This window comes from Aristolochia californica, unplaced genomic scaffold, assembly GCF_029961685.1.
Source record: "Aristolochia californica isolate CCGP_79_NKW_82.1479 unplaced genomic scaffold, dmAriCali1.0.hap1 SCAF_3, whole genome shotgun sequence".
NCBI lineage: Eukaryota > Viridiplantae > Streptophyta > Magnoliopsida > Piperales > Aristolochiaceae > Aristolochia > Aristolochia californica.
Window position 1 is genome coordinate 1,373,089 of NW_027181992.1, and position 23,757 is coordinate 1,396,845.

The window sequence follows — 23,757 nt, forward strand, 5'->3', positions numbered from 1 at the left end:
ATTAAAAAATAACATAAGGGAATATAATAAATAAACGTAATGGTTTAATTAATTATAAAAATTGGATAATTAACCAATTAATGATTACAATTCATTATAAATTAATATACTAATTACGTGTGACTAGAATAAATTATATAAAATTAATAAAAATTAAAAAATAACATAAGAGAATATAATAAATAAACATAATTGCTTAATTAATTATAAAAAATGGATAATTAACCAATTAATGTTTATAATTCATTATAAATTAATATACTAATTACGTGTGGCTAGAATAAATTAATAAAAATTAATAAAAATTAAAAAATAACATAAGGAAATATAATAAATAAACCTAATTGTTTAATTAATTATAAAAAATACATAATTAAACCAATTAATGATTATATTTTATTATAAATTAATATACTAATTACTTGTTACTAGAATAAATTATTTAAATTACATAAAACAGTTAAAAATAACATAAATAAAACAGTAACAGGGCCAGAAAGAACAAAACTCATTGTCGGAGCTAACTTTCGTATGTTGATGTTCACTGTGAAGTTTCTCAAAATAAAACAAAATTCCTATGTTGAGGTTTTTAACAAGGAGCATATACAAATTATAACTTAGAAAGACGTTAGATATTGTCAATAACATCGAGCAAATCATCAACCTCCTGTCTCAGGTATGTAAGTTTTCGCTGGAGGGCGGCAACCCGGTTCTCAATCTCACGGCCGCTGGCCTCCTTCTCATAAGAGTCAACCACCGTCGTGTGTTTAACCATTGAACATTATGACTTAACCACGATGAAATTAACATTTGACTAGTTGTTGTTGGCATGAACTATCTTTCAAAAGAGGAAGTCTGATGTAAAATCAAGAGGAAGAAGTCCCCCGAAAAATTAGGGGAAATCCGGTTATAATTCTATGTATAAATAAGAGTGTTGTCAATGTATGAAAGATAAAAATAAAACGAAAAAGAAAGCTTTCTCCGGTGAAAGCTTATAGTTGCATGCAGACGATGGTTTTCCAACTAGCAAGTTGACCCATGACTCGATTCAGGAAGGGGCAGGTCATATTCAAACTTGATCCTTCTATTCTGGGTGAGGAACAGCCAACTTGCCCCAAGTCCAACCACCAGATTCGTGAGTCTTGATCTAACTTCGGTGACCAAGATCTCCTCACCACATGGCAAGAACATTCCATAGCACTTCAAACATATTCAACAATATTCTAAAACATTTCAAAATTAATCTAACTAATTTCATTGCAGATGACTAGAATAATGCAAAAACAAACTCATCAAGTCCAAATTCACCGAACACCCCTGGTAGAGCCCCATATGACTTCACAGTCACTACAAACTGTACATCGTCATTGATGGGGGTCGGGTTTCGTTGGCTAATGGACGCCCGTGTAAGCGACTCAGCCTTGTTTGAATTGGACCATGTGGTGGATATTTATAACTCCAAAATCTCCTTACCACATGGCAAAAACATTCCATAGCACTTCACATATTCAACAACATTCTAACACATTTCAAAATTAATCTAACTAATTTCATTGTAGATGACTAGAACAATGCAAAAACAAACTCATCAAGTCCAAATTCACCGAACACCCCTGGTAGAGCCCCATATGACTTTGCAGTCACTACGAACCGTACATCGTCATTGATGGGGGTCGGGTTTTGTTGGCTAATGGACGCCCATGTAGGCGACTCAACCTTGTTTGAATTGGACCATGTGGTGGATATTTATAACTCCAAAATCTCCTCACCACATGGCAAAAACATTCCATAGCACTTCAAACATATTCAACAACATTCTAACACATTTCAAAATTAATCTAACTAATTTCATTGCAGATGACTAGAACAATGCAAAAATAAACTCATGAAGTCCAAATTCACTGGTAGAGCCCCATATGACTTCGCAGTCACTACGAACTGTACATCGTCACTGATGGGGGTCGGGTTTCGTTGGCTAATGGACGGCCATGTAGGCGATTCAGCCTTGTTTGAATTGGACCATGTGGTGGATATTTATAACTCCAAAATCTCCTCACCACATGACATAAACATTCCATAGCACTTCAAACATATTCAGCAACATTCTAAAACATTTCAAAATTAATCTAACTAATTTCATTGCAGATGACTAGAACAATGCAAAAACAAACTCATCAAGTCCAAATTCACCGAACACCCCTGGTAGAGCCCCATATGACTTTGCAGTCACTACGAACCGTACATCGTCATTGATGGGGGTCGGGTTTTGTTGGCTAATGGACGCCCGTGTAGGCGACTCAACCTTGTTTGAATTGGACCATGTGGTGGATATTTATAACTCCAAAATCTCCTCACCACATGGCAAAAACATTCCATAGCACTTCAAACATATTCAACAACATTCTAACACATTTCAAAATTAATCTAACTAATTTCATTGCAGATGACTAGAACAATGCAAAAATAAACTCATGAAGTCCAAATTCACTGGTAGAGCCCCATATGACTTCGCAGTCACTACGAACTGTACATCGTCACTGATGGGGGTCAGGTTTCGTTGGCTAATGGACGGCCATGTAGGCGATTCAGCCTTGTTTGAATTGGACCATGTGGTGGATATTTATAACTCCAAAATCTCCTCACCACATGACATAAACATTCCATAGCACTTCAAACATATTCAGCAACATTCTAAAACATTTCAAAATTAATCTAACTAATTTCATTGCAGATGACTAGAACAATGCAAAAACAAACTCATCAAGTCCAAATTCACCGAACACCCCTGGTAGAGCCCCATATGACTTTGCAGTCACTACGAACCGTACATCGTCATTGATGGGGGTCGGGTTTTGTTGGCTAATGGACGCCCGTGTAGGCGACTCAACCTTGTTTGAATTGGACCATGTGGTGGATATTTATAACTCCAAAATCTCCTCACCACATGGCAAAAACATTCCATAGCACTTCAAACATATTCAACAACATTCTAACACATTTCAAAATTAATCTAACTAATTTCATTGCAGATGACTAGAACAATGCAAAAATAAACTCATGAAGTCCAAATTCACTGGTAGAGCCCCATATGACTTCGCAGTCACTACGAACTGTACATCGTCACTGATGGGGGTCGGGTTTCGTTGGCTAATGGACGGCCATGTAGGCGATTCAGCCTTGTTTGAATTGGACCATGTGGTGGATATTTATAACTCCAAAATCTCCTCACCACATGACATAAACATTCCATAGCACTTCAAACATATTCAGCAACATTCTAAAACATTTCAAAATTAATCTAACTAATTTCATTGCAGATGACTAGAACAATGCAAAAACAAACTCATCAAATCCAAATTCACCGAACACCCCTGGTAGAGCCCCATATGACTTTGCAGTCACTACGAACCGTACATCGTCATTGATGGGGGTCGGGTTTTGTTGGCTAATGGACGCCCGTGTAGGCGACTCAACCTTGTTTGAATTGGACCATGTGGTGGATATTTATAACTCCAAAATCTCCTCACCACATGGCAAAAACATTCCATAGCACTTCAAACATATTCAACAACATTCTAACACATTTCAAAATTAATCTAACTAATTTCATTGCAGATGACTAGAACAATGCAAAAATAAACTCATGAAGTCCAAATTCACTGGTAGAGCCCCATATGACTTCGCAGTCACTACGAACTGTACATCGTCACTGATGGGGGTCGGGTTTCGTTGGCTAATGGACGGCCATGTAGGCGATTCAGCCTTGTTTGAATTGGACCATGTGGTGGATATTTATAACTCCAAAATCTCCTCACCACATGACATAAACATTCCATAGCACTTCAAACATATTCAGCAACATTCTAAAACATTTCAGAATTAATCTAACTAATTTCATTGCAGATGACTAGAACAATGCAAAAACAAACTCATCAAGTCCAAATTCACCGAACACCCCTGGTAGAGCCCCATATGACTTTGCAGTCACTACGAACCGTACATCATCATTGATGGGGGTCGGGTTTTGTTGGCTAATGGACGCCCGTGTAGGCGACTCAACCTTGTTTGAATTGGACCATGTGGTGGATATTTATAACTCCAAAATCTCCTCACCACATGGCAAAAACATTCCATAACACTTCAAACATATTCAACAACATTCTAACACATTTCAAAATTAATCTAACTAATTTCATTGCAGATGACTAGAACAATGCAAAAACAAACTCATGAAGTCCAAATTCACTGGTAGAGCCCCATATGACTTCGCAGTCACTACGAACTGTACATCGTCACTGATGGGGGTCGGGTTTCGTTGGCTAATGGACAGCCATGTAGGCGATTCAGCCTTGTTTGAATTGAACCATGTGGTGGATATTTATAACTCCAAAATCTCCTCACCACATGAAATAAACATTCCATAGCACTTCAAACATATTCAACAACATTCTAAAACATTTCAAAATTAATCTAACTAATTTCATTGCAGATGACTAGAACAATGCAAAAACAAACTCATCAAGTCCAAATTCACCGAACACCCCTGGTAGAGCCCCATATGACTTCGTAGTCACTACGAACCGTACATCGTCATTGATGGGGGTCGGGTTTCGTTGGCTAATGGACGCCCGTGTAGGCGACTCAGCCTTGTTTGAATTGGACCATGTGGTGGATATTTATAACTCCAAAATCTCCTCACCACATGACATAAACATTCCATAGCACTTCAAACATATTCAACAACATTCTAAAACATTTCAAAATTAATCTAACTAATTTAATTGCAGATGACTAGAATAAATTTGTTAAAGGCAATGACTTTACAACTGATATGTTTGTTAATACTGCTCTTATTGACATGTATGCAAAGTGTGGAAGCTTGGAGCATGCTAATTCTGTGTTTAAGATCTTGTGGAAGAAGGATGGAAATATCTTCATTTCATGAAGAGAGACCATGGCATAAAACCTCGTCAACAACATTATGATTGTGTGGTAGTTCTTCTAGGCCGAGCTGGGTACTTGACAGATACTTATCAATTTGTTGAAAGTATACTAATAAAACCAGAAGTAACAATGTGGTGGGCACTGTTAAGTGCCTGCAAATTCCTTAAGAATATAAAGTTAGGACAATATGCAGCAAAACAGATTTCTGCTCTTGATCCATCAAGTGTTGGCCACTATTATGTGCAACTCTCAAATCTTAGAAAAGAAGAAAAGAAATTTTTTTGAGTATTATCTTCATAGCACATCTCTCTACAGGGCATTTTACTCTCCAGATCTTTAATTCCCCCTTTTCAATACTCTTAGATTTTAAAGGTTCATACCAAGGGTAGTAGTTGAACCTGCTACATATATATCTTCATCAGATTTACTCTCCTGAGTATGTACCTATCGATATACTCTTTCTTACATCCCCATGTTATCTCCAAGATATATGCCCATTCGTATATAAATCTCAGATTTTAGAGTCCGGCCAATTTTCTTTTTACCAACTCTGGTTTTAAGATAGGGGTTGTAGCAACCATCTTTGAGCATTTTATAAATTTTTTAAAAGCAAACGGGGAAACGTTACAGTTCTCTTAGTCAATACTCTTCCAAATTATTTATTGGGGCACAATCAAATCTGTAACAAACCAACTAATAAAAGGGGAGTTATATTTAGAGTCGGAACAAGTAACTTCTGTGACGGTTGTAGAGTTATTGCTGATAAATAGTATAAGAAATAAATGCGATCACAAGTTTATGAAAGATAAAAACAACTTCAATGAATGTGATATTATTGGAATTAATTTGGCCACAATCAAGATAAATTACACACAAAAATTAAAATTAACTCAAACACAAAACTAAATTAGTTGAAAAAAATTAGGGTTTCGGATTACCTTCTGAAATTTGGGGGAAATCACCGCCGAATGGGGAAATGTAAGCCTAATAGAAGAAATTGACGCCTAACTGTCGAAAATCGAAGAAGATTGAAGGAAATCGAAGGATATCGAAACCAGAATAGGTTAAATCAAAGGAAATCGGGGGAGGAGGAAAGAGAAGAGCGAGAACGAGAAGGAAGAGGGAGGCCGAGAGTGAAAATAGATGGAGGCCTAGAGGGAAAATAGAGCGGGAGACGAGAGAGGGAGAGGGAAGAGAAAGGCCGAGAGAGAGAGACGAGAGGGAGATGGGGCGAAAACGAGAGATAACAAGAGAGAGGGAGCAGATACAGCAGAGGGAGCAGAGAACGAAGACGAGCGTCGAGCGAGAGGAGTAGAGCGAGCAGAGACAGCAAAAAAGAGAGAAGAAGTCGGGCGAAAATTTTCGTCCAGAGACGAAGGCTGAGCGAGAGGAGAGGAGAGGAGAAGAGAAATGAGCGTGATTTTTTAGTTTCAGGGGGGGGAAGAAGCGACACCCATTGCTCGCGGTAATTGGATGACTTGAAAAAAAGGGCGGAAACAAATTTCCGTCGTTTTTGCCTGAGGAGATGAAATGGTGTTATCTCACTTTAATTCAAGTCATTCTGGACTAACGCCATAAGTGGGATGAACTAGATAATGCGGGGGGAATTCATTCCACTTCATTGTGGACTAACCCCCCCTAAGTATAACAAGTCAAATTAGAAATTTTCCAAACTCATGAGTTAACTCGTTAACATAATTTTTTTTACAACAATACCTTTTACTCCAATAGCTCTCGTTAATTCCCTCAGTAATTGGTTAATAATTATATTTGTTTACCTCAAACCTCAAATACGATAATTGTTCGACCCTTTTAGTCTCTCAATATTTAATATTGTTATTTGCTAATAAAATAAATACTATTAATAAAAATATTTACAATTTCTTTTAGTTCTATTAAATTAGTTATTATACATTAATAGTTATCAATTTCTTTGATACCTTAAATGTAGGTTGAAACTTGAACCTATCTCCAACTCAAACTCAGGTTGAAATTTTTAGACTTAAACTTGATTCCAATTTTAAGATAGAGGTTGAATACGAACTTGAGTTTGAAGTATTAAGATCAAACCAATCTAGTTGGACATTGGATCTAATTTTAGGCTTATTCAGTATCAAAGAGAAAAATAAAAGATAAAAATGACGTCATCTCTGACAAGTAGACTAACTCAATCTTACGCTTTTCCTGATTTGTTCTCGTATATTAACAGAACTACAAAAAAAATATCTGTATGGCTAGACAGAAAACCTCCCATATTAGCGCCTTAGCTGGCCATGATGACCACATGCTGCGGTGCTAAAGAAGAGGCAGGGAGAGAGCGAACTTCATTGACGGCTGCTCTGCATCAAAGTATCAATTCACAGAAAAATTCAAAAAGCCGAAAGCAAAGAAACCATCTCGATAAAAGCGTAGTTTAGAATCCCCCCTTGAAACTGATCCATTTATGAAGAACGATCGAAGTGGAAGTAGCTTCAAATCACAAAACGTTTTTTTTTTTAACTGAGTGGAAGTAGCTGTTGTAGAGGATTGGAAGGAAAACGGCCCACTAGAGCATGACATAAAGGGGGAGGCTGTATGAGCTTTTCGTGAAAAACAAAACAACTTTACACTTAGACGATGGCGGTGGCAGAAATGGGGAAAAGGGATGCGGCATCCGACGCTTTCTGGGACAAGTTTCAGAGTTTTTTTTTTTTTTTTTTTTACAAAAAGAAAAGGTTCCCTCATGCATGAGCTTTTTCTTGCATTCTCTGAAAGGGAAATGAGAACAAACAATTATTAACAGAAAGAAAGCAAACGCCGACCGAAAGGGGAGACCATCGATACTCTTTTCTTTGGATACGAGACACACCGAACATGGTGTGTCATTGTAGGGAAGAGCAAGAAGGAATATATGCTCAACGCAAAGAAAGGGCATCCATGATTGAGACGGAAGATAAACTTAGCTCTTGTGCCATCCGAAGGAAATATTCTCTCACCTGATAATATCAACGATAAGATTTTAGAGGGCTGTTCTTTCAGTATCTGTTTGGGCGCCATTAAGTAAGAGATCAGCCTGCCGACGTAAATTTTGGAAAGACCATTAAAATTAGAAAAGCCAATGTCGAGGATATAAAAAACAGCCCTGACGTCACCTGCAGAAAAAAATAAATTACTATATCAAAGTTCAGACACAAACACCAGAAACAAATCCAGATCGGTAGAAACTCTGTTCAGACACAGGCTGTGTGTAGTTAAATTTTATGGATCTTGATTCTTGTCAGTAAATAGCTGGTTTTCAACAGCGACATTAAGTCAGCTAAACTATGGAAAAGCAGCTCATCTATATCTCAGTCTTTGAAATTTGTGATAAGAACGCTAATGTGATGGACAAATAATGAAACTTGAAATTCTCAATAGAAATCGATTGTAAAAAACCATCTTTTAGAAGGATATAAAACAATTGCAGCTGTTCTCTTACCTTCATCAGAGAAGCTGACGAAATACTGAACTGGGGAAGATATCCTTGTTGCCCGATATTATAAACTGGAGTGCCATCCGGATAAAATAACCCGTAATTCCTCTCTGAATCTGGCCCGGGCTTCAGATTCTCATTGAACAGCGCAAAGACATAAATGTCAATTGGTTCTGAAGGCTTCATTGGAGTGCCTTCTTTCTTTGCTATCCTCTTCAAAAGATTCCCGTTATAGAGTCCTGCATTTTCAGGAGTAGCTCCCACTTCATCGGAATCACCTTTTGATGGCCACCCTGTTTCAGAAATTCTGACGTCTATATCTATATGCCCGAGCGCTTTAATTGCAGAATAGACTGCATCAATTTGGGCATAAAGCATGTTATCATAGTTCAGATTAGTATTTGGATCAGTCATCCCCTGATTAGGTTCAAAAAGGACATATTCCAGCGGCACCTGAGAAGGATTTCCTTTGTAGGCAAAGTAAGGATAGGCATTTATGAGGAAAGGGGTCTTGATCTGAGCATGGAAGTTCAGAAGAGGCTGGAGATAACCGGCATAGTCTTGCCTGAAGGAACCAGAAGAAGGAGGGAAGGAATTGCCCAAGATGGTGAGTGAATGTGCAGTAGTAACATTAACTTGGTCATTCAGTCCGAGTGCCACGAGAGCATCATAGACGGTTTGCATTGCAGGGAGGAGAGTCGGTATCAGTGCAGTGTTATTCTCATTTAAGACCTCATTCCCTACAGTGATACAGGTGATTTTGGTTTGTGGTAGATGAGGCTGGACATGTTCCTTCAGCCAACTGATGGCCTTGTTTGGGTCTGTCATGTTTTGAAGGTACTCGTTGCCTATACCTACTATGAATTCAACGTTGGAGTTGGAGAAGGCCCGAAGAACATTTGGATCAGCATCATAAAGTTTTACCTTGCTAATGCTCATAGATTCAAGCAGACTCGCAACTCTCATAGGAGAAGGGAGATTGTTTGCAATCTGGCCATAATTTATCCCAACTCCATAGCCGAGACACTGTTGTAATTGACCTGTAAGGGTTAAAATACAGCAAATTAAACAATAGAACAAAATCTAAGAAAAGAAAATTCAAAACTAAACAAAAGCATTGGCAGTTCATAACAAAATACCAAACCAGAACAATTCAATTTTTTATAAAATATTCTAGTGATATTAAAAGAAGTGTTTTTCCAGCGGAAAAATCCTTTTTTTGTTTTTTCAACATCAAGAACTAGGAATATCAGGAGAAACTGAAAGCAATGCCTCAACGGAGCTTTTAGATGACAAAATAGTCATAAAGCTGAAATAACTTTATACTATTATCTTAAACCTTCGTAAAGTAGATGATTTTTCTATTACTAAAGTAGGACTTTATATGTCTGATCTGTCGCTAGAAAATTTTCAAATGGATTCAAGACTAGTCACCGCAGTTCTTGAGTCGTATAATCTTAGAGCAAATACATTCAACAGAAACAGGGGAAATCTAATTAAGCTGTACAAATACATTCAACAGAAAAAAAAATAAAAAAAATCAGAACACTGGATTTGGAGATTGCCTAGCTGAAATCAAGGCGGTTTCACAATTGCATTGTTGAAGGAGAAACAGTTCTTCAATTGCTTTCACAACAGATTCGGATTACGGAATTCATCTGGTCCACTAGAGACTCTGAATCCTGGATTCAAGACATGCAGTTGATTCAACAGAAACCTGAAAGTATTTTGCATCATGAAAACTACATTTTCAACTACCAAAGTAACTCCTACACCATTTAATTCTCCTACGAGTTGAAACAAAAATAATGCTTTTGAATGATATGTGTAGAAAATTCAAATGAAGTTGTGAAACATTTGTCGATAACTTCATGGATCTGTGCGAGAATTTCTTAGAAAATAGAAAATCCTAAAGACAAATGCCAATTAAAAAAAATCTTACTTAATTTAACAACAAATGACAATCTCAATTGTAGAAAACCTCCACTACCTTCAATTCAATATCATTCCCAAAGAAAAAACTCTTTCGCAAGAGAGTACTATCACCGTAAGCTCGCCAATTCTTTCGTATATATTGTAAAAACAAGAGTAAACGATTCAAATGGGCACCAGACCATAAATCAGCACAAAAAACGATAAAATAAAAGCATCAGATTCAAATGTATAAGCAACTCTCGCAAACAACCAATGGGAGAGATTTGTTATCCTAAGTTTACCCGAAAGCAGAAGCAGGAGAAAGAAGGCAGAAACACGGACTAAGATGGCAACCATGAGATTCTGCGCGTTCCTCTCCCACCTCCCCCAACCTTGTAATAGCGCAGCAGTTTGCCTAAGATTCGCTTCTCCACTCCCCCTAGAGCTCAAATACTATCTCGTTCTCTCCGCGGCCGTGGGCAGCGAGAACGATGATGGGCTTATCACCTCCACCGACACGTGTCAGTACCTGCCCACGTTGCGACCCTTCCCCTGCGTTTTCGGTTTTAATCGACACTGGACGAAACGCGTGCTATTACTTAAGTGCCCCTCTAAGGAACCAAACCCGGTCAATTACTTCAACCAGAGTAACTTTTAAAATTTTATAAATTTAAAATAAAATTTATAAATTTAATAAGATTATCCGTGTTGCTTGTTCCAATCAAAGTTTTGTGAGTCGAATCGGACCCAACTAGGCATCTCCTGATTGAGTGTGAACCACGACTCGTCCTGGTTCCGATCGGGGCTTGCCCGTCTCTCGTAATCTAGAGTAGGTCAGGCATTTGAAACGACCCGGCGAGTTGCAAAAGCTTAGGTTTTGCAATTCACGAAAAGAGTGAAAAAGGGGGTATTTAATGTCCGAAGGGTAGAGCAGCGTGGGTGTTATCGTCATTTCAACCGCCAATAGCGGTTGCTTGGAAAGCGAGATGCGCGTCGTTTTCGCATAACGGGCAAAGAAGAGAAGCATTCGACTCGCGTCTCGAGAGGGGAGGTGGGGGCATCTCAATGTACACGCGGAATTGAATCAGAACACGTGGAGATCGGCGGAGAATTCGCGGGGGTTGGAGAGCATCGGTACTCGGTAGCGTGACAGAGGGAGTCGGTGCTGACGCGCAGCTAAGTCGACCACATGTGTTATTCGGTAGTCTTGCCAGCTCAGCCTTGCCACGTCCGCAAAGATCCGGGCTTCATCGCAAAAGCGGCTGCGGAAGTGACTGATTTCTCCAAATTGGATTTATTCTAGTTGTTTACTTTCTATCTATTTTATATTTTTATAAATTTATAGAAAGATATATGGAGTCAGGGATGATGTCCGTTTTACGTTTCAAGATTGAATGGATGCTTAACAGCTGCGATTAATCATCATCGTCATTAGTAATCTACTACGAGACGAAAAGACAAGAATTAATCCTTACATACCAGACGAAAAGAAATGTGCCACCTTCACAAACACTCTCTATAGCCAAACAAATCCAACCCATTCCTATTTGCCCTCTCGCAAAGAGCAACTGCCTACTCAGTAGAGCTCAGCCTCCTTGTGCGTGTGGACGACACAATCAGAGGTGGGGTAGGAAACACAGGTAAGCACATACCCCTTCTCAATCATGTCATCGTCAAGGAAGGATCCATCTGATTGATCCACAGTCCCGGACACAATTTGGCCTGCGCAAGTGGAGCAGGCACCAGCACGGCATGAGTAAGGAAGCTCCACCCCCGCGTTCTCAGCTGAGTCCAAAATATAGCAATCATCAGGCGCATCAAATTCAGTCTCTTCACCTTCTGGGCCAATCAGTTTCACCTTGTACACGGCCATGGCAGTTGTTCTGAAGTTGCGAGATGCTTTTAGGCCAAAGGCCTTTGATACACTCTTCACGGAACCCAGATAAGATGGAGGGCGCAGAATTGCAGAGATAGTTGTTCTGCTTTGAACAGTGGTCTTGAACGAGAAGGTTGTGGGGAGTCCTGCGGCTGCCATTTTGCTGCTGTACCTGTAAAACAAAAAGCAAATTCACATTATTTGATTTGCAAACACATAACAGAAGATCAAGATTGACCCACTCAAAAACTTGGCTATCCAGAAAAGTTAAAACTTTCAACTTAATTTACTACTTTAATGCGCAAATCTCAATTTTATTCTGAAGATCAACAATGGTTTTCACAGCAAACAACTGTTCTTTTTTTTTTTTTTTTAACAATTTCAATATGTATATATTTTAAGTTATATGCTGAAGAAAGATCAGATTCTCATAAAAGAAACATCCTTCCTTTGCTAATTTCATTCTTCCAAGTCATCAGGTAAGCATTTCTACATTTCATGGACAATCTTTCTTTTCTCATTGACTATTTATTTGTTTACCAAACTGTAATGGTCTAACAGTTCTCCAAGTATCCGGTTGGCCACTAAAAATCTTCTTCTAAAGCACTACAATTATATCAAGCATGCATTTCCACAACCACCCATATACATCAACATAGATGCCATAAACATTTCCTTGAAGAACGAGAAAAAAACATTTACAAGCATGTATTACTGTAGCTGTCAAGCTAAGGTAATGTCAGCAGCTCCACAGAGTCTGAAGTCACATAGTGTCTATCTCTAGGATCTGATTCCTTTTTATTGAATCAGAAGTCACACAAAATATAGCAAATGTATACAATCTCATGCGGAGAACGGAAACGACAACTCTGCACTTCTTCTAGGACAGGACGGGCTTTAATCTTTGGAGCTTTATGAGAAAAGCAAGCGAGTAGCTTTCTGCTCTTCACTCGATAGCAACATCCAAAGTAAAAAATAAAAAACGAAAACAAATAAGAACAAGATGAATGCAGCCATTAATACCAGAGACTGCAACAAACAGTTTCATAGACTTCTCTAGCCAACCCATGGTAACAATACTGAATAAAGTTTAGATGTAGAAATCATACAAGAACTTTTCTTACACTTCTCTGATAGTTTAACTAAGTGAATTTCTTAAATGCTCAATTCGCAATTTAGATTACAAGCTGGTAGCTATTTTCTATATATTTCTGTGACTCATTGTGGACCAATAGACATGACACTAAGGTAAGAACTGCTTGAACTAGAAAATAGTATTCAGTTCAACCCAATTAGTAGAAAAAGGCTTCAAGTTTCACATTATTGAGGAAACTGTATGGTTATAAATCACATAGGTAAGATAGAAAAATCCAAGAGTGCTGAATGGAAACAGAATACTAATATTTAAGCTGAAGTATTTGGATAAATTGTGGAGAGACTTTAGAAACAGTTTTTCAAGCGAGTAGCAAAGCTCCTTGGCAATCAGTATCAGGTACCCGACAATGAGATACAAATATTATACAATCTTAAAAAAGAAAAAGAAACATATAAGGGAGAACCATCACTATTGACTTGAAAAAAACATCATTAAGAAACTGAAGAAACAACAGCTTCAACATTTTAGATTGGGCTTAAGTAACAAAGACATTTAGGAACCGTTCAGCAGAGTATGCCTGTTTTCTCTAGTATCAGAAATACTTGATCTTTCTGGTTTTTTGCAAGAAAAGAAAGCTGCCTGATGTCTTACAGACAAAAAAGGGAAAATCGAACTTCCACGTTACAGAATGAGCTAGCAATAAAACACGGATAAAAAGCAGCTTTGTCTGCAGAAGATCGTAACAAATATTTAAAATATGGAACATAAATTAAAACACCGAATCAGAAGAATAATAACGTTAAAAACAAAAAGACACCGCCGATACTCAATACATGTAATTTTGCAAACAGTACCCCGTAACTTCAACCACAGACTCCGACACCTTTTACATCCGCGAGAATATTCCAATCTCCGAGAACAATAAAACGGGAAAACATAAAAAGGATAACCGAATTTATCCAGCACAAACTCGCAAACCACCAGCACACAATCGTCTTTTTCATAAATGAACAAGCGCAACTTGACAAGAACGAGATAAGAACCAAGTCAACAATCCACACAGAATCCTTCATCAATTTTCACTAACTGAGCTCAATCACTCAATAATCACAAAACCAAAATCATCCAATCATCATCTCCTCAAACACGCAGCGCACTCCAAGCTAAAAAAGCAAAAATATTCACATAACAGGACAAGAAAAATCAAAGGAAATTCGAGGAAGAAAGGGTACCTAAATGACCGAAGCGAGATCGAACTGGTGGGGAAGGAGAAGATGTAACGGAGATTACGAAGAGAAGGAGCGCGCCCTAGAGCAGAGGGTACTTATTTAGAGAGAAGACGCCTTTTGGTGTCGGTTTCACCAACAGAGGAAAAGATAGAGCCCTCGCCCATAGTCTGCGCACTGCCCACTGGCTTACTAAATATATTGCGCTTGAGCGGCAATTTTTATATTCGGGTGGATTGTTTATTTGGAACCGTTGGATGAATGGAAGGGGCACATATCACTTGTAACCTGGACAATGAAAGACTTGCCACGTAATCTATACATTAAATGGACTGAACCAAGACTAAGTGGTATAGTTTTTGCATTTTATATTGGGAATAAGTTCAAAGTCATTCAGAAACTTCCAAAAACATCATTAAGGAATTTAGGATTTAGGGGAAAGAGGCGTAATTATAGAGGAGAGAGGAAGAACGATGGAGCAAGACTTTCCTGATGAAGAGCTTCAATTAAAATCCAATGAATAGTCCGTCTCGGGCTATAAAAGATCATTTAAATAGGACATGCCAGTATGTGACATACTGTGTATCATATCTATGATCACCATGACCACCACTGAGAGAATAGAGACAAGAAGAACGAGAAACAGAGACATGTAGTCAATGGCGAGAAAGCTCATATAGCAGAACGGTAGTGGAAGTTAATCACAAAACTAAACATTAGAATGAAATATTTTCTAAACTGAATAAGTAATACAATTTGCTAAATTATGTGCCCCAAAGAAAACAATATGTACAGTACATCAAGGAAGTACCAAATAATATCAATACTGATTTGACAACTTGAATGCCTTCACATCTGCCATACTTGCTTTGGGATTAAAATGCCAACTTGGGAGGTAACTACAAAGAAGCCACAAGACTGAAGCCCGATCAGTGGTGGCACCAAACACTGAATAATGTCTGCAACTCTTGCAGAAGGACATGAATAACGCTGAAGAGATACTTGAGCTCGAGCTCCAGACAGAACTGTTGATTTCAACACACAAAAGAATTCGAATTTGTCCAACTTCAGGCAACACGAAAAGCTAAAACACCTGCATGGAGAAGATTAGGTTACACGTTGTGCAATACACAAGCAGCTGTAGTTGTAACTACCTTGATATTTAAACTCTATAACAGATCATAGCCTCTAAAAAGCACAAATACACTAAGAAACCCACCATTTCGACTCAATTTTTTAAGACAAAGCAAGAGATTTTAAACTATTCTAGCTCACTCGATTTTTTTTTTTTAATGCAAAACTGCTACATCAATTGCAGCCAACAAGAACTACCATACCGATATGGTAAATGTACCAGAGCTACATACCGTCAATCAACTATGGAAACTTAAACTTCAGAATGCACCATTGTTCAGAAACCCAAAAGTTGTTTTAAAGTCAAAATTAGGACCTACTGCTACAAACAAAGGGAACTAATAGAAATTTCAAAACTATGATCTTCACATGCAGAAAAGAGGTGCATATTACTCTTGTGTAAATCACCCTACTAACTCACAGTGGGTTTATGTGCATCATGGTGCTATGATGACCGAATGACGATCTTCTTTCTCCTATTCTGTTATCAATATAAGCATCAAAAGAATACAGCAACGACCTTACCCTACCCTTCTCTGTATTTCCATTTCTCAGCTCAGGCAAAACAATCATACCCTACTGCTCAAGGAGCTGATAAGTCTCAAAAAGTTACGTCACACACAGAAAATAACATTTTGCCCCATCGGTTTTTCCGTTTTTCAACCACAACATTAAATATTATTGCTAAACGTTGAAATGAATGCTATTTCTTTTTTGATAAAGGTGGCAGCTTTATTTCATTACAGAGAAAATGCCTTAAGATACAAGTATAAGAGGGGATTGCCCCATAATTTACAAGGGAGGGAGGACCCAACAGCAATATGCTGACAGGAAACTCCAGCTCTAGCTAACGAGTCAGCCAAACTATTGGCTGAACGAGGCACAACCCTCCATTCCACCCTCCAAGAGGATGGAAATATCTAAGATCACATCAAACACATATGCAAGCCACCAAGGAGGGGAAGACTTTTTACTCCCCCAGCTTAAGGGACCAATAGAAGATTGCATCACCAAACAGACACCATGCACACTAACATAAAATCATTAGAGCATGTAGAGTCTTAATTCCAGCAGCCTAGAGAAAAATAAAGACAAAAGACCAAATCAACCATATTCAAAGGTAAGTTCTCACCTAAGAGTATCATTGTACAAAGAACCCCAGAAGTTAAGAGCAAAGGGAATCGACTGTTATGAACAAAATACTGAAACAGTGGAAATGTTCTCTGTAGAGCTCCAGACCAGCCAAACAAGCACCCAGAGCTTGCCAAACTTCCACAACATCTGGAAGTTAAACTCATCCAAGTATGATTACCCTGTTGAAAAATGAACAACCAGAAAAGGAAAGCACATAAGGCACCATTTTTTATAGTTTACCTTGAAGAAGAAAATAAATTATTAATAAATATCTCACACTCAAAATAGCTTCAGCATACAAGAAGTATATGAATAAATATGAGCTCAATCAAATATAAAAATTCTGAAACCTTATTTCTTGAAAATGTTAGCATCCTAGAGCCTCATGTTGGAGAGATTCTTAGGTGGAACTAGAAGAGATAAAATATGAAGAACTGCGCACAAAGAGAGAGCAGAAGAGATGGTGAAGAAGAGGATAGTTGATGATGATCTTCCTCCCGAGCCTCCTAGTTTATTTATAGAAAAAAATTTCATATATTAATCTCATTTTCCTAGTTAGAGTGAGATTCAACCAGTTAAATAAATCTTGTGGAAGGACTGAACTCCCTTGTTCGACTTAAACTCTAGCTGTACTGTATAGTATTTCAACTACCTTTGTAAGCAGTTTAACCCAATCTGGTCACCGCTCCTTCCACTTCCTCATCCTTCCACTGGAGGAGAGGGTTGCTGCCCTCCTCTCTGCCGTGTGCTCCCTAGTGGAAGGAGGGGGGAACCCCTCTCTCCTGCAGTTTCACAAGGTGGGAAGGGCAGTGACCCCTCCCCCCTTCCCCATTGTAGATAATAAGAGAAAAGTGGATGAGATTGGCCCCTCACACCATGGTTCCATTGTGTGGAACTCTGACCCAATCCAATCAACAGATTCACTGCTTGAACCAGACAAGTCAGCCAGATGTTTGGTCTATCCCTGGTGCACCCTTTATTGACCCAAACAAGGGATTGGGTCCGGTTGAACCAACTGAACCGGCTAACCCTATTTCCGCTCCAAATGTCAGAATTATATAGGTTATATTTGACCATGGTCTTCCCAAATAGTCAAGAGCCAAATAACAATATATCGTTAGATGTGTTAAAACACCATAACAGAAAATTTTTAAACATCAAAGCAGTATATAAAGAGAAATGTTGCACTGTAATGATAACTTGAGCACCACAAAAAGCTAATAAGACAACAAGAATGGGCTCCCATTAACAATAACTTCAGTGAAAATATAAAAAACATGTATACAAAATATATACTTTTCTAAAGAAAATCCTCCATTTTATATTTTTTGCACATTCATGAGCAAATATGAAATCAAATATTTTTTACATGGAGTAATGATGACATCAACATGAGTTGGTTTATTTCATGCCTGGTGCAAAAACTTTTAATCACCAAAAAAAATAAACAAAATATGATCACAAGGTCCACAACATAAATAAAAAGTAATAATTACAGTTGAATCAGTAAAAAGTATACTTGAATTGGGAGGAAATTATACTTTCAACAACTTTCTTCATTTTTGTCCCTTCTAACTTACAATGCTCTTTTTCCACTCATGACGTGTGGAAAACAAATCAATCCACTGCAGAATAGCAGCTTTTCACTCCATTTCACCTCATCTTTAGTTTGTGTTTTTTCCTTTTGAATGAGGATTAAAAACACAAGCAGTGGGACTTGAAACCAAGACCCTATACTAAAAAACCCAAGTGGCAATTAAGCCATTTGCCCAACCCTCTACTCCTCTCATATTGAACACAGAGAAAGACATTCCAAGTGACAAAGCAAAGCCATGTTACAGATGACTTAATCACAGCTATGTAGTTGGAATCACTAGAGGCTAGTCTATCCAACTTAAAAGTTTAATTCGACTATCACTGCCAAAAGGCTAAATTCACATGGACCTCCAGAAAGAGATTCTGACATATAGAGGCAAGAATCACATTATGCTAAATAAGATGATACGATCCATAGGCACAATGCTTTGCAATTCCCATGTGCATCTAACCAAGATATATATGACTAGAGAATGAAAAAAAAAAATCCAAAAATCTTATACATATGCAATGACATTCTTGGGGAGAACACCTATTTGTTACCACACCCCTTTGAAAGATCTTCATTCTCGTTTTATCAATTTTGAGTTATTAATTTCCAAAGGGGTAAAATATTTTCCCCATATTACAGGTTACAACTTGTTGCACTAAGTTCTGGAACCAAAATAAGGAGTTTTCTTTTCAGGATAATATGTAGAACTTAGCCACTATGGCAGGACAGTTCAAAAAGATTTCTTCACCCAAAAACAACGATATACAACTCATATGAATTTTCTTTTTTGAATAGCTCCTCATAATTAACACGGTTCTGGAAATCAGGTGTTAGACATTTTCTAAGACAATAACATTTGGCGGAACTCTCATCACCTACAAGAAAACATTTCAGTAGTAACCAAAATCAACAAAAACTGAGTTTGATCTTCTACTCCCAGTTTCCATATAAGAAAATTTGAATGCCGCCAAAGTTCAAGTATATTAAGAGCAGAAAGAAATACCTGCTCAATTTGGGATAAGTCAACAGCTGATGATAATGGAAATCTCTCAATCTCAAGCACGTGATCATCAGTCACCTCCCCATCTTTCCTCCTTTTAGTAGAGCTTCTAGTCATCATCTTACTCCTTGATGTCAACCACAAATTACGCAAATACACCAAAAGATCTACTCTGCTGGAGAGCCCAGATTGTGAAAGTTCACATTCTTTGTCTCTAGGAGTTTCTTCAAGTAGGCCAGAAGATTGACCTAGCCTAGTCAAATAATGAGATCCCACTCTTCTCAACTTACTCTCATTTAGAGAATCGAAGTATTGATCCTTTTGTGTTACTCCATTCAATTTCGGTTGTTCACTTTCTTCCATTCTCAGCTCAACAATTTCGTTGCTCTTCTCATTGAAACCAGAGGGAGATGTTGGATCAAGAAACCTTCTCATAATACTATTATCAGAATTATACTGAACTTGTTTGTCCATGAAATTAGATCCAGAGAGAAACAAGGCTAATCCATCTTTGTCTTGCTCATTTAGACCTACCCAATTCATATTCTTGTCCTTATCCCCACTGGCTGGGTATCCCAGGTTTTTTTCTACTACAGCAATTTGTTCCCCAATTGCTCTGATGAACTGTTTGTGCCTCAATACTGCTTCTTCCCTGAATTGAGACCTAGCTGATAAGGAAGACAAATTGATAGCTCTCTCAAAATCCTCCAACTAATAAGAAAACCAAAAAATTCTAAATACGGTTAATAAGCATCACAAAAGAAATTTCAGACTAAAAAGAATAAAAGATGGAGATAGTTATGATGCGCCTACCTGCCATTTAGTTGTTCCAAGTGCAGTTACAAGATCACGTTCATGGTAATCTATTGAGGCAAGTAGCTTAGGGTCTGAAGGATCATCCTGAAGAAGACTTCGATCATGCAAAAGCATACGAAATATTGATTCCATCCTGAAAGACCGAAGACAGAAAAGGTTTATGAAGAACGTATAGACTGCTTGATTCATGCATTGAAATGGAATGAATTATTATACCAATATAAGAATATTTATGAATTCCAGTGTTAGTGTGAGAGGAATAACAGTAGCAAAGAAGTACTGAAGAAACTGAAAGCAACATTGTTCTCATATTATAATAGAATGTCATTTCATCTATGAGAGAAAGGAAATATGTTTTTTCTCCTACTCTCCTCTCCTCTTTTTCCTTCTTCTCCTCCTCTTTTCCTTCCATTTGATTCTCTTCTTCTTCTCTCTACTTTGAACAGTGATTCCAATAAACATACTAACTCTACAGTTGAAGCATTCTGGAGACAATCAAATATATTGATAATCGAATTTCAAAACATATATGACATTAATAAAATTTTCCAAACCCATTGACCCTCCTCTTATAATGCATGCTAAAACAGACTTTAGACGTAGTAGTTAACCTCTTTATAAGAATTGGGATTAAAATTGAAACTAAGAAACAAGTTGATTGATCCAATCGAGTTTCTTAGACATGATAAGACTGTCACAAGAGACAAGCTTTATTTAGGGAGTGGCAAGAGGGCTGACTCGATTGCAGCTGCTGACGTATTCATATCTAACACTTCCCCTCTTTTACCTCTTTTCCGATGAAAATAAGATCTCCTAACACCTATCATAATTATTGCATGAGTGGCAAAAAGACACGACAATACACCCCGGTACTGAAGGTAACAACACCAAAAAGACCACAAAACTAAGTTCTTCCTGATGAAGCACCAGATGTAATTTAAAAAGAAAACAGAAATACTTAGAACAAACACATAAATGCTAAGGCACTAACAAAAATCAACTAGCAGAAGGAAGTTTGTTCAAAATAGAAAAAGCCGAACATGCCTTGTGATTGAAGCGAAATTGAGAAATAAAAGTAAGAAAAGAGCGATAACAAAGAATAAAATAAAATACAGCCTCTTAGCAAGTCGAATAAGCAAATTAAAAATGGAACAAAAACCCGTCACCTAAAACTGCATTGAAAGTCGCGAACCCCCAAATCAATTAATTCATACAGGAATTTTGAAAATTATCATTAATGATATAACTAATAAACTAAAACCAGTGACCTGTCGGCTGAATCTTGTACAACTTCGGCAGCAGAAAACAACGGATCGGACTCCCAGCTCTTAAAATTCGACATCTTCTACTCTCACCTCGCAAGAACACGAGAAATTTCCCAGGCTTCAACTACTCTGAACAAAATTCATCCCTCCGAAGCGTACCAGGGTAAACGACAAAATGAGCTTAAAAAAAGCGCTCCAAAATAATCCACGCGTGTAGAAGTTTGCTAAATTTGAATGCCGACTGAGATTTCTCTCCGCGGGTAGCCCCAAGTAGCGGAAACGGCGATTAGGGGCTTTCCTCGTCCAAGGCGATTCTCAGTGATCATCCGACAACGCTGTAGCTGCTCTCAATCTCTACCGTGTATTTTGATCTCAGGTTCGTTCTAGGGACTTGACAGTTGGAGACACGTGTTCCGATTAATTAAGATATTATTTCTGTTTTATTTTACAAATTAACAACTTTCAGTTTAACAGCCTTCAGTTTTTTGCGCAGTCCTTAAATCCCTCCGCAGGGACAACTTCACCGGAACGTGGCATAGAAACTGATCTTAACTTCATCCTCATCTTCTTATTTGATTGGTCACTATCACATCCATGGACCCAACCTCATCCCTCCTAAAGGGAGATCTCTCCCTATCGCCAGGGGTGGTATTGACCCACTCAAGCTGGAACCTGCATATCTTCGAGTTTTGGTTTCATTTGGATACTTTGAACTTAAATCGAATTGATTTTGATTGCATTTGACTCAACCTCATCCATCCTAACAGGAGATATCATTGATTTTGATTGCATTTGACTCAACCTCTCTTGCTAGGGGTAGCATTGAACCAAGCCAAGTTCGAACTTACATATATTCGAGTTTAGTTTGATCTAAATACTTCAAATTCGAATTGAGTTTCGAGTCTAAAATTAAATTGGAATTAAGCTTTAGTTTACAATAACGTTACGTCTTAAACTAAGTAAATCCCATTTTATTGTGACAGGTTATGGCAAACCCAAACACAGAAGGTGGATGTAGTTGTAAAAGCTCTTTCATGGCTAAACAATAGGTGCAAAGGGGAAGAAGTTCTCTTCCTGGTACCTCAATTTTGGTCCTATACAATTCTTAGCATTACAAACACCACTTAATATCAATAAAGACGGGCTATTTATGGGATTATTCTTGACCATATTTATCATTATTGTATCTCCATCTCTTGTATCGTAACCATAATTGTACCAACATTATTGTAACTGCATTCACAGGAAAAAGGAAAAGTTACTCTTTTATACTTTCCCTCTTTAGATTTTGGGGAAACTGACTTTCTTGAAATAACCATACTTTCCCTCAAAGGAGTTTCAAATTACCTAGATTCCTTATTACAAAATATCTTGTTAATCACCTTATCAAATCTCCTCCGCCACTTGATGAAGATGATAAAAACGATAAAAGGTGGCTCAAAGAAAACACATTAGTCATAAATTGGGTTATTAATAGCATGGAACAAAGTGTGGCTAATAATGTTGTGCATCTTGACACAACCAAAATTATTTGGGATATATATGCTAAGATATATTCAAGCAAACCTCATGGGTTGTTATTTGTCACTTGGCTATTTTTAATGAAGGATTGCTCTAAAGTACTTAGTATCTTCACCTCTTTCCATGTTCTGGTAGTGACTCAATTCACAAAAATAAAGGTATTTTGATCCGATAATGCCAAAGAATACCCTTTTCGCTCATTTCAATCGTTTAGCAAACAAAAAGTCATTAATCACCAAACCTCATGTGCCTATACTCCTCAACAAAATGGTGCAACTGAATGAAAAAATATGCAACTATTAGAAGTCAGTCGAACTCTTTTATTTTACATGAATATTCCCCAATTTTATTGGCCATATGCAGTTCTTACTGTATACCATCTCATCAATAGGATGCCTTCTTCTGATTTGCAAAACTCATCTCCCATCTCCTTACTCCTACCATAAACAAAGTCAAACCAAATTAGATGCTCGAGCCTTTATGCGTATCTTCCTTAGATATGCTAAAGATAAAAATAAAAATATTTGTTACCACCCATGATTATATTGTACCTTTATTTTTGCTTATGTCACTTTTTTTAGGATCAGCCATTCTATTCTGGACAAAACTCACCTTCTATAAGTTTAAATCCCTGGAGAAGCCCCAAGACCCTTTGTGCCATTGGACGATCAACTACTTCATTGAGATGTTGAAAACACTTTTGTTAAGTTGTGGAGCCTAATCAATACCCTACGCTGAGTCGGTATGCATATCGACCTTCGCGGTAAGGTAGCCATGGGGGTTGGGAAAGCC

The 23,757-nt window shown here is 37.8% G+C and overlaps 3 protein-coding genes across 7 annotated transcripts; all 3 read right to left on the reverse strand.

Annotated features, from left to right (window-relative positions):
- Window positions 1–7,053: 7,053 nt before the first annotated feature.
- On the reverse strand, window positions 7,054–10,755 carry LOC137959854 (glucan endo-1,3-beta-glucosidase 14). 5 transcript variants are annotated; one of them, XR_011114083.1, is made up of 5 exons: window positions 10,612–10,755; window positions 9,961–10,077; window positions 8,402–9,435; window positions 7,920–8,075; window positions 7,054–7,283 (listed from the first exon to the last, which is right to left on the reverse strand). XR_011114083.1 is itself a non-coding variant. In XM_068807251.1 (3 exons), exons 1-3 carry the CDS (start codon window positions 10,664–10,666, stop codon window positions 7,992–7,994), a joined length of 1,173 nt encoding a protein of 390 aa, XP_068663352.1. In that variant the 5' UTR covers window positions 10,667–10,755; the 3' UTR covers window positions 7,704–7,991. The 5 variants fall into 5 exon arrangements, 1 of the variants encoding a protein (XP_068663352.1); XR_011114082.1 differs by lacking the exon at window positions 9,961–10,077 and having other exon boundaries at window positions 7,054–7,278; XR_011114080.1 differs by lacking the exon at window positions 9,961–10,077.
- A 1,010-nt stretch (window positions 10,756–11,765) lies between these two features.
- LOC137959265 (ferredoxin, root R-B2-like) lies at window positions 11,766–14,692 on the reverse strand. Its single transcript, XM_068806649.1, has 2 exons — window positions 14,514–14,692; window positions 11,766–12,357 (listed from the first exon to the last, which is right to left on the reverse strand). The coding sequence occupies exon 2, from the start codon at window positions 12,342–12,344 to the stop codon at window positions 11,886–11,888; it is 459 nt and encodes a 152-aa protein (XP_068662750.1). The 5' UTR covers window positions 12,345–12,357; window positions 14,514–14,692; the 3' UTR covers window positions 11,766–11,885.
- A 512-nt stretch (window positions 14,693–15,204) lies between these two features.
- Window positions 15,205–21,757, reverse strand: LOC137960180 (uncharacterized). Its single transcript, XM_068807698.1, has 5 exons — window positions 21,448–21,757; window positions 20,177–20,312; window positions 19,367–20,074; window positions 16,774–16,954; window positions 15,205–15,600 (listed from the first exon to the last, which is right to left on the reverse strand). Exons 1-5 carry the CDS (start codon window positions 21,519–21,521, stop codon window positions 15,575–15,577), a joined length of 1,125 nt encoding a protein of 374 aa, XP_068663799.1. The 5' UTR covers window positions 21,522–21,757; the 3' UTR covers window positions 15,205–15,574.
- Window positions 21,758–23,757: the final 2,000 nt, after the last annotated feature.